Source organism: Xiphias gladius, chromosome 18, assembly GCF_016859285.1.
Source record: "Xiphias gladius isolate SHS-SW01 ecotype Sanya breed wild chromosome 18, ASM1685928v1, whole genome shotgun sequence".
Taxonomy (NCBI): Eukaryota; Metazoa; Chordata; class Actinopteri; order Istiophoriformes; family Xiphiidae; genus Xiphias; species Xiphias gladius.
In genome coordinates, this window is record NC_053417.1 from 27,681,858 (window position 1) to 27,695,516 (window position 13,659).

Below are 13,659 nucleotides of genomic sequence, written 5' to 3' on the forward strand. Positions count from 1 at the left end.
TGAATGGAGGTACCTCTTGTGCCAGACTCGGTCTAATTCAATTAAAAGTCCTCCACTGTATCCGCCATTCAAAAGCCAAACTCTCCGAAACATATCCTAATTTAGACAAGACGTGCGACGGATGTCGTGTTGCTCCAGCAGGGTTCACTCCTATGTTCTGGACCTGCCCTTATCTACTTGTGGGGCATGTATTTCTTTTAAACATCTCTCCGAAACCACAGGCTAAACGTTTGGACAGCTATTTTTTTTGGGGGGGGGGTCCAGTCAATGAGCAATCACAGCCAGTGAACATGAAATTAAAGAATATCACAGCACTTGCATCATTATTGGCAAGAAGAGGAATTTTATGGAAAAAGGATGAAGTTATCAGCCCCTCCTAAGTCATCCCTCTGGCTTAAAGACCTGATGATATTTATGGATCTTGGGAAAATCACGTTTGCACTGAGCGACTCAGCTCACAAGTTCTATTCCACCTGGGGACAATACTTTAATGATATTAAGGGTCTTCAAAACTGTAGGTGAAGGGATTCATTTATCTTTATATTTATTGCAACGTATTATTATTACTATTGTAATGGTTTTATTTTTTCTTATTTATGTATTTAAAGTTTTGGTTATTTTCTAACAGTATCATAACATTTTGAACTGGGCTATCGGCTGTTTTTTTGTTTTTGTTTTTTTTTGTATTATGTCTCTAGTAACAAACAGCAGTGTGCATGGAGGGTGAGAGACAGGGCTCGAGGAGACGGGATAAAGATTTGTTGATGGGTTTTTATTTAAAAGAAAAGCATATGTCAATTATCTCCCAATGTGCCTGATTAAGTCTGAGTTTGTTCAATAAAAACATTTTGCAAAAAACAAAACAAAAAAACAAAACATGTTGGGAGCAAGTCTAAAGAGTATTTATGGAGATAGAGAATGTATTTGTAAGGCATTCATTGGAATCTCTGGATAAAATTGGGGTTTTATGGATGATACAGCAATTCTTCATCATCATCCCCATCATTCGGCAGGGTGCCGTAAAGGCTTTATTTTGAAACTCCTCACCGGACGTGCCTAGCTGGCTGTTGGGCTGTTCCGGTTCGGGCTGTTCCCGTCGACGACTTTCTCCGAGTGGGAGCAGTCACTAAAACCAGGAAGGTTGCCGCACACCAAGTGGAAAGCGCACGTTACCAGTCTGCTATCCACGTCCTAGACCGGTCGAGTTTAACTTTTAACGATAAAAGGAGTTTCAGCGCTGTCAAATCGCCGCCATGGACCCCGCCAGCCAAGGTAACGTTAATTGTTAGCTTAGCGTATAGCTTAGCCTGGTGTTCGGGATACGCAAACAGTTGTGATAAATTAACCCGCCCTCGGATAACCAGCGCCTTTATCTCTCTGCTGCCTAGTTTGTGTGGAAGTTTGATTTTGTCTTTGGAGGCAATGATAAGGCGTGATAATTGTGCAGCCGTGAGGACAGGACGGGCCCGCTGGTAAGTGACAGGGACAGCGGCGGCAGCAGTTAAGTGCAGAGGAAAGGAGGGACGGGATCGTGTTACTAATGTCACCAACTTCTCAGACCAGTTTCATCTGAGATGACTGACATTAATTCGCCTAACAAGTGAACCGCGACACCTCCTCTGTCTACCAAAACCGTCAAATCCGGCGAGCCGCTCTCGGTGCTCGTAAACAAAAAGACCAATGTTAGCAAGTGTTCGCAGTTTGTTTTGGTGGCTTCCCTAAAGCGCAACTTGCCTTTTCCTCTTACCTGCCCGGACACACGTTTTGTAAGTCTAGCCAATCTTACGCACACTTTATAATCACATTTTTTTTTTTTTTGCTGACTAACTGAGCATTGACGACAGCCTCGTCGCTAGCGCACTGGCTGCTGCTTTATCATTGTCACCACCGGTTGTATCGACGGAGCTTCTCTTCCATCTTCAGCTGGACAGAGAGCTCCGTCTGATAGCCCATATCTAGGTGGCTAAAGACACCTCACCAAACAGATACTGATTCTTGGGCTTTATCGTCGTACGACCCTGCCTGGGCTTGTGTATCATTTTTGCCAAATTTTTTCTGTCTTGTCTTATGAGATATATTTTGTACTAAGGGCAGCAAACAGGCATTTTACCGAAACATAATGAGCTGAGAGTAATAGAGCTAGACTAGGGGTGGGCACTATGGTTTAAATCTTTTATCACAGTGTATGTTGTTGTATATTCTGGTCTTGAAATACATGGTGATTCTGATGTAGAGAATTTAAATAAAATAACACATGGAAACATCTTTTTTTAACAGAATAAAATGCTCAACAAATAAAGGTATCTGAACACATTTATGCAAAAATTGTGTAAATGCAATCCTTCCATAAAGCAGTCACGTTCATGAATGGGCAACATTGATCACCATTTACTAATACAACCGGAGATATCTGCCCCAGCTGTACGGCAAAAATCTCTTACATACGAATAAAAGATAAATAGTAGACACATTTCTGTTGCCTAAAACTATGCATCATCGTATTGCCCAAATCGAGGCGATACGGAAACCCGAGACACAAGACAGCAGTACTGTTCAACAGCACCACAAACTACAGCCTCCGAAATTACCATACAGTTGAATCGACACCTCTTTAAAACAAATAACAAACACTGAAAGTTATAACCTCCACGATGTATTGCAGGGCTGTTGTATAAGACCAAGTTAGTTTTAGCTAGGTGTTATCTGTCAAATGAGTGTATGTCTCCAGGGCATTTTGGCTGCAAAATCCCTCTGGGGGGGGGTTATCCTAATGAGACTTTCATGGGGTGTATCCTGTAGTTTGTTAAATAGTGACTGGGCATGATAGATATGTCATGTTGTATTAGGCTTCCTGTGCCTCAGAATGAGCGGTTTTAGGGAGTGACTAAGGTTGCCTACATTTTGTCTGTTTTGAAATATGATGAACTGGAGTGAACTAGGGCATGTCTGTCTCATTAAATCCTGCTACTACTGTTTCCTAAGTGACGCCGTGAAACCTGAGAATAGGATTTTCTGCTGTCCCACAGACGTTTTCTGACTTGTACGTTCTCAAATGACACCGCTGTCAGTATTTGTTAGAATAAAACGTCATCCTACAAGAATAACATTGATTATTAATTGTTTGTCATGTGCCTTTGCTTTTCTGGATCCGCTTTTGTTTTCCTGTGAATAACTGGCCTAACACAGTTAAAGGAAAAGTCAGATACACTAACTATAAATGTCAGGTTTGGTGTGAGTCAGAATCAAAGGGCGAGGACATTTTTATAGAGCTGTCAGTTTGTGCAGACTTTCAACTATCATACAAGGACAGAGCCGTTATAGACCACAGACACTAATTTCTACGTTCACATCAGCGCGAAAATAGACCAGAATGCAATGCAACAGCAATGTTTGTTTTTTAAGTGAGGGGTGTGGCCGTTATCACATACAGGGTTAGTGTTTACAGACTGGTTAGACGGCTAGCTAATGGGTCAGATGACACAAAATTGAACCTCCACGTGCAGCCAACCTTTGTTTGAAAGCAGCAGAGCTCGGACTGACTGGGTGTTGTCAGAGGGCATTCTGGGAAGAGTAAATGACTGTGAAGGAGACATGACAGCACACAAAATATGACAGCCAAAAAATATCTGAGATTGAACGTTTCCTACAAGTCCACATCCCAGGAACAAATGGATTTTTCTTTTTGTTTGTTTTCATTCCTTTTTCTGCTGCCTCTTATTCGCCTTATCTCATTTTAACTTCACTGCTGTTATTTTTGTGGGATGGTCTGACTCATTCTGGACTGAATCAATACACCTTGAGGGTGGAGCCATGATATCTCTTGCCATCTTGTACATGGATGTTTTTGCTGAGACTCAAACAAACAATGTCACCAGTGCTACCTGCAGATCATGATAATCTGGGTCTTTTGCAACACTTACTGTGTGTTTTCCTTACTGTTGACCATTGTCTGCTGTGTGTCTTGTGTTTGATGTATTGTGTAAGCCAGTGTGCAGTCGGTCATGTAGACGTGGATATCGCACAACCAGGGATTTATGGTTAACTCAGCATTCAAAAAGTTAAGATTTGAATATAAAATGCTTAAACCGAAGTGGAATCATTTTATTCCTCACTGCCTGTTCACTGGCATTGAAGTAGGTGCGTTGTAAGCAATGGAAAGTGTGCATTTAGCTTTCATAATAAGTCCACCCACTGAAAAAATACTGTTTTACTGTTGGACTATAACTGCATAAAGTCTAATTTTACCCAGCGTTTCAGGCAGTGGCTCCAGCTTGTCTTTTCTTTCCTTTGTTGTGTCCTGCTGTCCTTCGTGCCAGCTCTGGCTGTGCCGAGCCCCAGTAGCTGCCAAAAATATACTGGTGTCCTCAGGTGAATGACACAAGATGTGCTCATTGTCATAGAAATCCTGACAGAGGCAGATTTCAATGTTTAAACTGGCATCTTTGTGCTGTCAGCTATCTCTGGATAAATCAAAATTTACACAGTTTGGCTCTAGATCTGTTTTTGTTCTTCTTTTTAAAAATAGTTTCATGCTGTTTTCGGTCTTTCTGGTGCAGTTTATGCAGGTGTTCCTGTTTTCAGAAAGGGAAAACTTTAATTCTTCTCTGACAGAGGGATCTTAAGTCACTCTCCCAGAGTCCGGTTCAGCTCTTGGCGCCGCTAATTGTCACTTTCTCTTCCTGTTGGATGGTTCCTGCTGGAAACACTGGCCTCTTCCTGGCCTTTGTTTCTGTGTGTGTCACTGAAACAGATACCGAGAGGCATGATCTGAATAAACCACTCTTGGCTTGTAACACTTCAGCTGGTCTAAGTGTGTATTTGTTTACCCTTCTGCCGCCTCTCCATTTTACTCTCCCATTAATGTCTCCTATTCTTCACCTTGTCCTTCTCCCCTTCCCTCACCTCTCTCCTTTTTTTTGTCGCTCTGCTTCTCTGTCATCGTCCCAGATATCAACCTGAACTCTCCTAACAAGGGCCTCGGTGTGGATCATTCAGACAGCCTGTCCGACGTGCCAGTGGAGGGAGCGGTGGGGAACTCGGCCAGCCCTCTTCCACCTGGCCTGACAGAGGAAGAGGCTGAGGAGCTCCGCACTGAGCTCACCAAGGTAAGGCCCGGGTGTTCCAAAATCGCCAGGCTCGTGTGTGTTTTGTGGCGGTGGTAGAAAAGATCCCTCATGCTTTCTTATTAGCAACATTTTGACCCAACGCAGGTTTTCTCAGGTCTGTGGAGGACTTGCGTTGGGCTGAGTAAAAGGTTAAGGGCGCAGTAATTCCAGTGTGTTGACCGTTCTGTAATATTTTCGTTTGCATATAACTACCTGACTTAAAAAGAGAGACTTAATTATTTATTTAACATTATTTAAAAGTGCTAAGATGTCAATAACTGTTTACAACATTTACGGGTTATACCTTCTTTAATGTCTAGATTTGATTGCCTTCCTAAGTTTCGTGCACTATAATTTTAATAACAACCTTTGCATTTATTTCGTGTTTCCCTGATAGATTTTCTCCCTTTGTGCCGTTATAAAAATTATTCCGTATGGCTGCTTGATAGAGTAAGCAAGCAACTTGTAAGTCGTCACTTCTGGTGACTTTTAAATCCCAGCTAAAGACCCACCTTTATGCAGTTATTTTTTGAGTTCCCTTAATTATTGATGTAACAATAAACTTGTTTTAATTTTGTCTGTTACAGGTATTTATTTACCGGTTTCTTTTTGTTTTCATCATTTGATTTTATTTTAAATTTCTCTGTAAAGCACTACTGTCGACACATGTTGGTCTTAAATGCGCTTTATAAATACATTTGACTTGTGTTGACTTCTTGGTGTGGATAATAATGTATAATAATGTCACAATTTTTGACATTTAAAAGACTAGGTACTTAATAGGCCCTTGTCACCACACATTTTGACACGTCATAATTGAAAAATAGCATCTGCGATTAATAACAATAACAATGGCTGCATTCCATTTGTTAATCATAAATACACATGTTGGTTGAATTTTTTTTGGCCTCTCTTTGCTGTGCAGGAATTCCAATGAATTTCAACACAGTAAACACTTCTGATGAACGAGAGCCACGGTATCCTGCCAATATGAGCACATGGAATTGATCGTAGGAAAGGGAAACAAGTCTTTTTTCCTTTTTTCTTTAGAGCAGTAGGAGTGAATACATTTGTAAACAGAGTAGAGGAGGATGATTTGAATGTGATCCTGCGGTAGATGATAGTGAATATCTAAGTGTTTCTTAGTGGAATATAAATATCTTTCCACTTTTGGGGCTCTAGAAAAGAAGAGCTGGAACTTGACGTAGCACCAGGAGTGAAGAGGAAACTCCAGACTGAACTCTTTCTGGTGGGTCTGTTTTTGTTACAGGTGGAGGAGGAGATCAACACTCTGCGTCAGGTTTTGTCAGCCAAAGAGAGACACGCCACAGAGCTGAAGAGGAAACTTGGCCTCAGCCCGCTCAACGAACTCAGGCAGAACCTCACCAAGAGCTGGCAAGATGTTCAGACCTCCAACGCGTACGTATTAATCAGACACTTCAGATATTGTGTTGTTCTTGGAGAAACGCTTGATTTTTCTTAAAAGTCCTTCAGTGGTCTAAAAAGTTAAAATATTTACCACCAACTCAGGCTAAATTTAAGATCTGTTTTTGAATATTCAGTGACATGCATATATCATACGGTTTCTGGCTTAGCTTGTATTTCACTAGCTTTTTCAATGGATGTTCCCCCTCTGAAAATCTAAAAAAATAATCAAATTTGTATTTACTAGTATACTAAACTAACATTTGGTCGTTTGTTACTTGACCACCTAGTTGGCTGGTGAAGGAGCAACAGCAGACTCCTCCAAAAAGCTACTGTTGTGAACAGTAAGATTTGAGCATTTTGGCATTTTAACCAAGATAAAATTATAATTTTGTTAGAATTTCACATCTACAGCTCCCATGAGTCTTAATGACTGTTTGGACTGAACAACAGCAGTGTGTTGAAAAAACATAAGGAGGTGTGAAAGTCTGGGCATGTTGCTCCAGGTACCGGTGAGTTGATGAAATGCTTTCTAGGAAGCCTCATTAAAGATAATAAATTCATGAGAATGAAGGCTCGCCAAAATATTGCACTGTGGTTTATGATACTCTGAAGAAAGATTTGCAACTCTGGAAAGTTATCAAGCCGACAGTCATTTTATCCTCTTCTTTTGTGGAAGAAAACGGTAGAATCACCTTTACATTACAAACTAATAACAGGAATGATATCTTTTGTGTTGTTCGGTGATTTAGCATTGGTTCAACTTTTTGCCGGACAACCTTTTGATTATTTTGCTAGATCCCCCTGTGCCCTCATTGACACAATTGGGTGGCCGTGCTTTTTAGTCTGAATGTCTGTGTGAACACGACCTTAGCCACAGGACTGCAATGAAAATCTCGTCAGAGCTGTAGTTGTTAAATGCTAAAAGTGTAATTGTCGTTTTATCTTTTTTCATAATGATGAGGTGCTCTGCTTTTACTGTTGAGTACAACTGTACACGATGAACCCCTTTAGTTTTAAGATACGGGCAGAAAAACCTTAGCATCACGTTTTGACTTTTTAGTAAGACAAGTGGGGGAAAAAAAAAAAACATGAATGGAAAAATACAGTGTCTGGTGGAACCGAGGCTACATTTAAAAGGAGGTGTATTTAAAGAGAATCACCCATTTCATTTTGTAATACATTACAGGATGAAAGAATAAACAAGGATAGTAGATATTTACTTATCCACGTCAGTTTTGTGAAGTAGCAGAGCGAGATTAGACTTGTAGAAATGACAACCTTCTAAAATATGCCACAGACATTTTTATGCCAGTTTTTTAGAACCGAATTGTTCCCCAGACGACTTTGGTCACAGCACAGTGAGATGACCCTTGAATCAACACCCTGCAGTCATTCTCTGATAGTAACAGTTATCAGAACGAGCCAGTCACAGAATGACTCATACGTCGTGGTGACGCATCCGGGCTTCGGAAGTCTTCAGATTATTTTCTGCAGAGCTTTACATTACACAGGATGATGGCACACATATTAAACAGATGAAACAGAGGCGCGTTCCCTTGACTTTAGCAGCTGCAGAGGTGCTATGTTATCAGCTGTAATGATCCAGCCCGTTTTTTTTAAAGATGCTGCCATCACACAGCAGCTGCTCTGTTTGAAATTAAAATTTAATGCTCTTACATCATTAGATCTTGCCAGATAATTTAGTAACTAAAATGGTAAAATACGATTACACGGGATTAATTGAGCAGCCGCAGTTATTAACCTCTGCAGAAGGTCTTCATAAAGGGGAATGGTGGTTTGAGGAATCCTGATGAGCACACAACAAACCTCTTGGTGCTACTGCTGAATCTCATTATCGAGTTTTCCAGGAAAAAAAAAGATCATTACTGGTGATGGATTTGCTTAACTTTGTCCACAGGGATCAATAAAGAACATCTTAACCCTTTATTTTGTCTATCTTGACAATTTTCAGTTGCCTGATTTAGGGAACAAAGTACGTAACTCAGAATGTTTTTATATTTCATTTGGTGGTTTTTTAAACAGTTAGATGGATCTTCCAAGCGTTTCTTAGTCTTTATTAGTACTTAAAAGAACATGAAGTCTGACTTGATTAGTTTGTAGGGATTCAACAGGTTTGTCTGACTCTTAAATAATGTTGGCTCCGGCTGAACAAACTCCTCTAATATTATGTAAGGAATATAGGACATGACCAGACTCCTTAGACTGATTACACATGGATGATATTTTGAAGAGCTTTAAAATGTCCACTATGTAACTAACATTATACAGAGTATATCCGAACCTTTTGTTATGTTTTCACAAGATGACACTTTAATATTCTAGTCACAAATATCTCTGTGTAAACGTCAAAAATATACAAAATATAACCTTGGAAATGCATTTTAAACAAATGGCCGAACCCAACAATAACTGGAAAAGGTTGTGACCAGTTGGCATCAAGACTAATACCAACACATGCATATTTACAGTGCAGTAACATTAACTGACCCAACTGAAACGTAATGCTCCGCTGTCTTAAATATTATTAGAACATTAATTGGCATGCAAAAGCTCCAGTTATTACCATTTTAGCACATCGAAACTGTTACAGAACTTGTCATGGTCATCCGTTTTATAAATTTTGTACGGTGTCAGACGTACAAGGAAGAGAATTTTAATGCTTGAATGTCAGGTTGGATCTGACATTGCTCCCTTTAGGGCACCGCTGTGCCGTCCTCGATGAATCATCCTTAGAAGTGAATCACGGAATTTGCAATTTTCCGATTAGTGATGAACAGGACTGCCGACTTGTACAACACTGTGATTAAAGAACATCTCGGTTTGTACCAGTTTTCTGGTGAATAAGACGCCACCTCTTCGCACAGGGAACACGGGCTTAAAATAACCTGATTTTCCTCACAGCGTGACTTTGATGAATGTGTACATGAATCCCTGACAGTCTGCGTTGTCACCTTGACCAATTAGAGAAAGAGAAAAAAGGGTTTTCCAATGACAAACACATAATTATTTACATTATACAGACCAAAACTGCAACAAAATTCGAGATAACCTTAGTGCAGAGACTCTTTTGGGATTTTCTAACCATGGCTTCCTCTCCGAGCCAGTCTGCTTTTGAGTTTCCGTTGAACCTCTACAGCATAACACCCTCATGTCTCTGTTTCTAGCTATGTGAGAACCACTGAGAAACTGGGCGAGTGGAATGAAAGAGTTACCCGTTCGGATCTGTGAGTCCATGCACTGTTTGCTGTTCGCTCACTGGGGATTCCTGGGCTTCTGCAGTGTTTGCTCTCTCACGCTCTGACTTTTACTCACTCTCGATCCCTCTCTGTCCTCAACCTACTAACCATATTTGAGAACACTTAACATTTCAACAGTTGGTGTGTAACTTTGTGTCTGGTAGGAGGACATTTATCTGTAGTCTCTTTATTCTTTTTGCTCATGTTTGAGTGAGATGCTGTAAAGGAACACATTTAGATAAATGTGCTTTGATCTGCTGGACTTTCTGCTGGCATTTTTAAGTGAATGGTTTCATGCTCCAGATGTGGTAGATCGTCACAATGCAGAACTTAAAGAGTGAGACCAAAATGACCTCAGTTTAGATGTAATTCCTGTAACTGTAATAATGTCTTTGGTACATTTTGACGGATGATGGATTTCCTAGGTTGTAAGCAAGTGTATTTGACCCTCTTCGGGAGATTTTCTAGTCTGAGGATTATGGATCAGCACTCCTGTTGCACATGGGGCTAGACTTGTAGCACCGAAGTGGGATTTGCTGTGTATCTCAGTCCTAACCGTTGCTGCATGAGTTACATAACTGACTCACCTGAATCTTTGTTATCTTTTGATAGTCAGATTTTTTTTTTTTTCAAGGTGGTTCTATAGATTGAGAGGGTTCACTAATGTGGAGACGTGGCAGGATTTCCTCGATGGGGATTAGGGCTGACAGATGTGGAACCACAGGACTCCGGAAATACCAATCTCACTTTTGATCTTTTTGTTTGCTGTACATTGCAGTACATTGTATCATTCTCTGCTTAGTTATATTTTTACCTCATCTGATAGTTTTCTCTTCAGTTTTCTTTTCCTACCTCGATCCTATCAGTGTCATCCATCTGTTCTTTACTTCCTCCCCCAGAGGTCAGGTGGCTTCTGGTCCTCCATCCAGATGTGATGACACACGTCCTCCTCTCTGCTTCCTCTCCAAATCAACACTCTTTCATACTTCCAGCTTTTACAGATGTTTCCTCACTGTTTTTTTTTTTTTTTTAACCAGTGGCCACGACAAAAACTGACCCTCTAGTTGGATTGTTGTATTTGAGAAAGGGAGTTTCATGCAGGGGGAAGGCGTAGAATTAAAATTTAAGGCTATATTGTCAGGCCATCCAGTGATTACTTAGCTTGTCCGGCAGCCTTTCTAGCAGGCAACACCAGTCGTGAAGAAGTCGTGACTTCATCAAGCCACATGCTGGGAATGTTTGCACATTTAAAGATTTCAGGCTGGGATAAGATCAGGATAAGATCAGTTGGCACACAATGGAAAAACAAAAATGATGTAATGATATAATAACCAGCTGATGCCAGATCTGACCTGTAAAGGAGGCAGTGATTTGCACCCATTAGTCATTAGCCATATTCATGGATGGATTTTTAGACGATGTGCCCCAGGGCACAGTCATGTAGCAAATATTATATTATTATATTTAAAATTCTTACAGGATCAGGTATATCTAGGATCAAGAGCCAAAACATGTCACGTGGACATTCCTAGTTTTGTCTGAGCTCTTTATAAAGAAGCATTATAATAAAAGTCCCTTCTGAGTCTCTGGCTATGAGGACTATGGCCAGCTGGCCCGTGCAGTAATCCATCCTTGGCCATTTTAATGAGCTAATGCAGCCAAATCATAGGTTTGTCTATCATCATGTTTATCATGTGTCCATATTAGTGGTAGGTCTTTTTGTATAAAGTGAGAACAAGTCAACATAATAAATTAGCTTCATAACCAGTGACGGAGTCCTGACTGGAATTAACAGGTTAACAGAGTTTCCCCAGGAGTCTGTTTGAGATAGAGACTTTGAGATGGTTTTGTAGTGCAACTGAAAGAATCCAGAGGAAACTGTGTAGTTGGCAAGAAAAACATTAAATCAGTACGTTTTTCTGCCTGTTTCCACCAGGCTGCTGCTGCTGACATGAGGTCTGAGGCTAATGGAATTTTCCATGTGGCTGCTTCTGAACTGAACTGGATTGGCAAGCTCGCTCAGATAGTTAGCCTAACCTGACAGGGTGACGCCACTGACACTGTAATCGACTTTTACACACACAATCACAGTCTTCACAAAACGGCAGCAGGTGCACGGGTTTATAGTATTTGTTCTACTTTCACACACAGAAATAGACATACTTGCTCACACATTTCTCACACCATCAGTTTTGGTTTCCAGTTATGTGTTCACCCACACAGACAGAATAACTGTCAATTGAAACAGAGAGACGTAGAAGCAAGCAGGCACATTATTCTTGGTTTAGGCCTACAGACACAAACAATGCCAGGCACAGTGCAGGAAAGTGTGTGTATTTATCTCTTACTCTCACACACACACACACACACACACGCGTGCTCCCTGTTCGTGCCTTTCAACCAAATGGGCAGCTTAGACTTGCTGTTGCAGAAACAAGTGGGAGGAGAGGAGAGGAGAGGAGAGGAAAGGAAAGGAATGTGAGAGAGAGGTGGATGGAGAGAGGAAGGGGAAGAGAGAGAGACGGTGTTTTGCTTAGTCACATGACACGTGATGTCCAGAGAAGGGGGGGGTATGTTATGAGGTACACACCAAGCCTAACTGCACTAAACAAAGAAATAAATGGGTTATGAATTATGAATGTGATGGAGGCACAAAGACTCGAGCGGGTTGCCATGAAAACTGGAGTGGGACGAGAGAATCCGTCAGCTGTTGAACTATATTTTCAGTTCAGCTCTGTGTGCTTTATTAGCAGGACAGTTAAAATCAAATACCATTTTTTTGCCAAAGCATATGAGAAACAAACTATTAGAATTTCAGAAAGTAAATTGCAACATCCTCCCTATATCCATATGTGTATTTCACCCAACAGCTTAGTTCCCTCAGTATGTGACATTGTTTGGCAAATTTTAGTGGATCGGCTCTTTTGAACTGTGCCTCTCGTTTTTAAAAAGAAAAGAGGCAAAGCGAGGCCTCCACACCCAAACTTTCAAATGTAAAGGACACAGAATCCCTGTATCTGTTCGAATTACCGTCTTCTCAGAAGTTAAAGAGTGAAGTGCTGCAGGGACAGGCAGTGTATTGTGACTGAGCTGGTGTGTATGCGGTCACTGTGCTGTACAGTAAGCAGCATTGTGCTGATGTTAGTCAGGATGTAGAGACTGGTCTTGTCTGGAGCTGAGCTGTCTACAACGAGAGCCATCTCCTGTGTCTTTTGCACAAGGAAAATGGATGTAACGGTATAGGACCTGTGTAGAAAATGCAGTCCCGCTATCTGCAAGGTCATCTTTTGTTTTATTATTTGACATCTTAAGTGCTAAGCAGTAGTTGGTGTGGTGTTTTCGCCCATCATTTGTCAGTCAACCTGTGAGCAGTTCTTTTTCTTGGCTTTTGCCCTAAAGGAGTTTGAGTTTCTGTAGGTGACAATTTTCTTTTATGTATGTATGTATTTATTTATTTATTTACCCCTTTCTCTAATTTATACTAAACACACTTGTTGCTGCTCCTGGCAGTATAAGATCCACCCCCTGCTGTGTGCGTTAGGGTGCAGTCACACTTTGGTTCCCCTCTGTCTCTCATTCACTTATGACTGAGAGATTTAAAAATAAGAACTTGCAATTTCGGTATGAGCTCCAGCTGACTCACAGAGCTCAGAGTTCACCTTTAACCTGAGAATCTGAGGGGTAATGTATGTCACGTTATTTTCGTCCTGCAAGTATATTCTCTCCATCTCCCATTCCCCTCTATTGAAGCACGCAACGGTTGCATTCATTTCGTGTTTCGGTGCCGTACCCAGCCAGCTCCGGCAGTCTTACACCTCAGAGTCCAGCTTTGTTCGGCTTTGACCGTGCTTTAGGGCATCGGTGTTTCT

At 41.0% G+C, this 13,659-nt stretch overlaps 1 protein-coding gene across 6 annotated transcripts in view; it reads left to right on the top strand.

Moving 5' to 3' along the window:
- The first annotated feature begins 1,047 nt into the window (after positions 1–1,047).
- tpd52l2b (tpd52 like 2b) overlaps positions 1,048–13,659 on the top strand; it is a 31,203-nt gene continuing 18,591 nt past the window's right edge. For 4 of the 6 annotated variants that reach the window (XM_040152231.1, XM_040152233.1, XM_040152234.1 and 1 more), the window contains exons 1-3: positions 1,048–1,272; positions 4,948–5,105; positions 6,376–6,524. In XM_040152231.1, coding sequence (XP_040008165.1) covers positions 1,254–1,272; positions 4,948–5,105; positions 6,376–6,524 — 326 coding nt within the window. In that variant the 5' untranslated portion in view covers positions 1,048–1,253. Of the gene's footprint in view, positions 1,273–4,947; positions 5,106–6,375; positions 6,525–9,718; positions 9,779–13,659 lie in introns of all 6 variants that reach the window. The other 2 variants (XM_040152229.1, XM_040152230.1) reach the window with 1 other exon arrangement.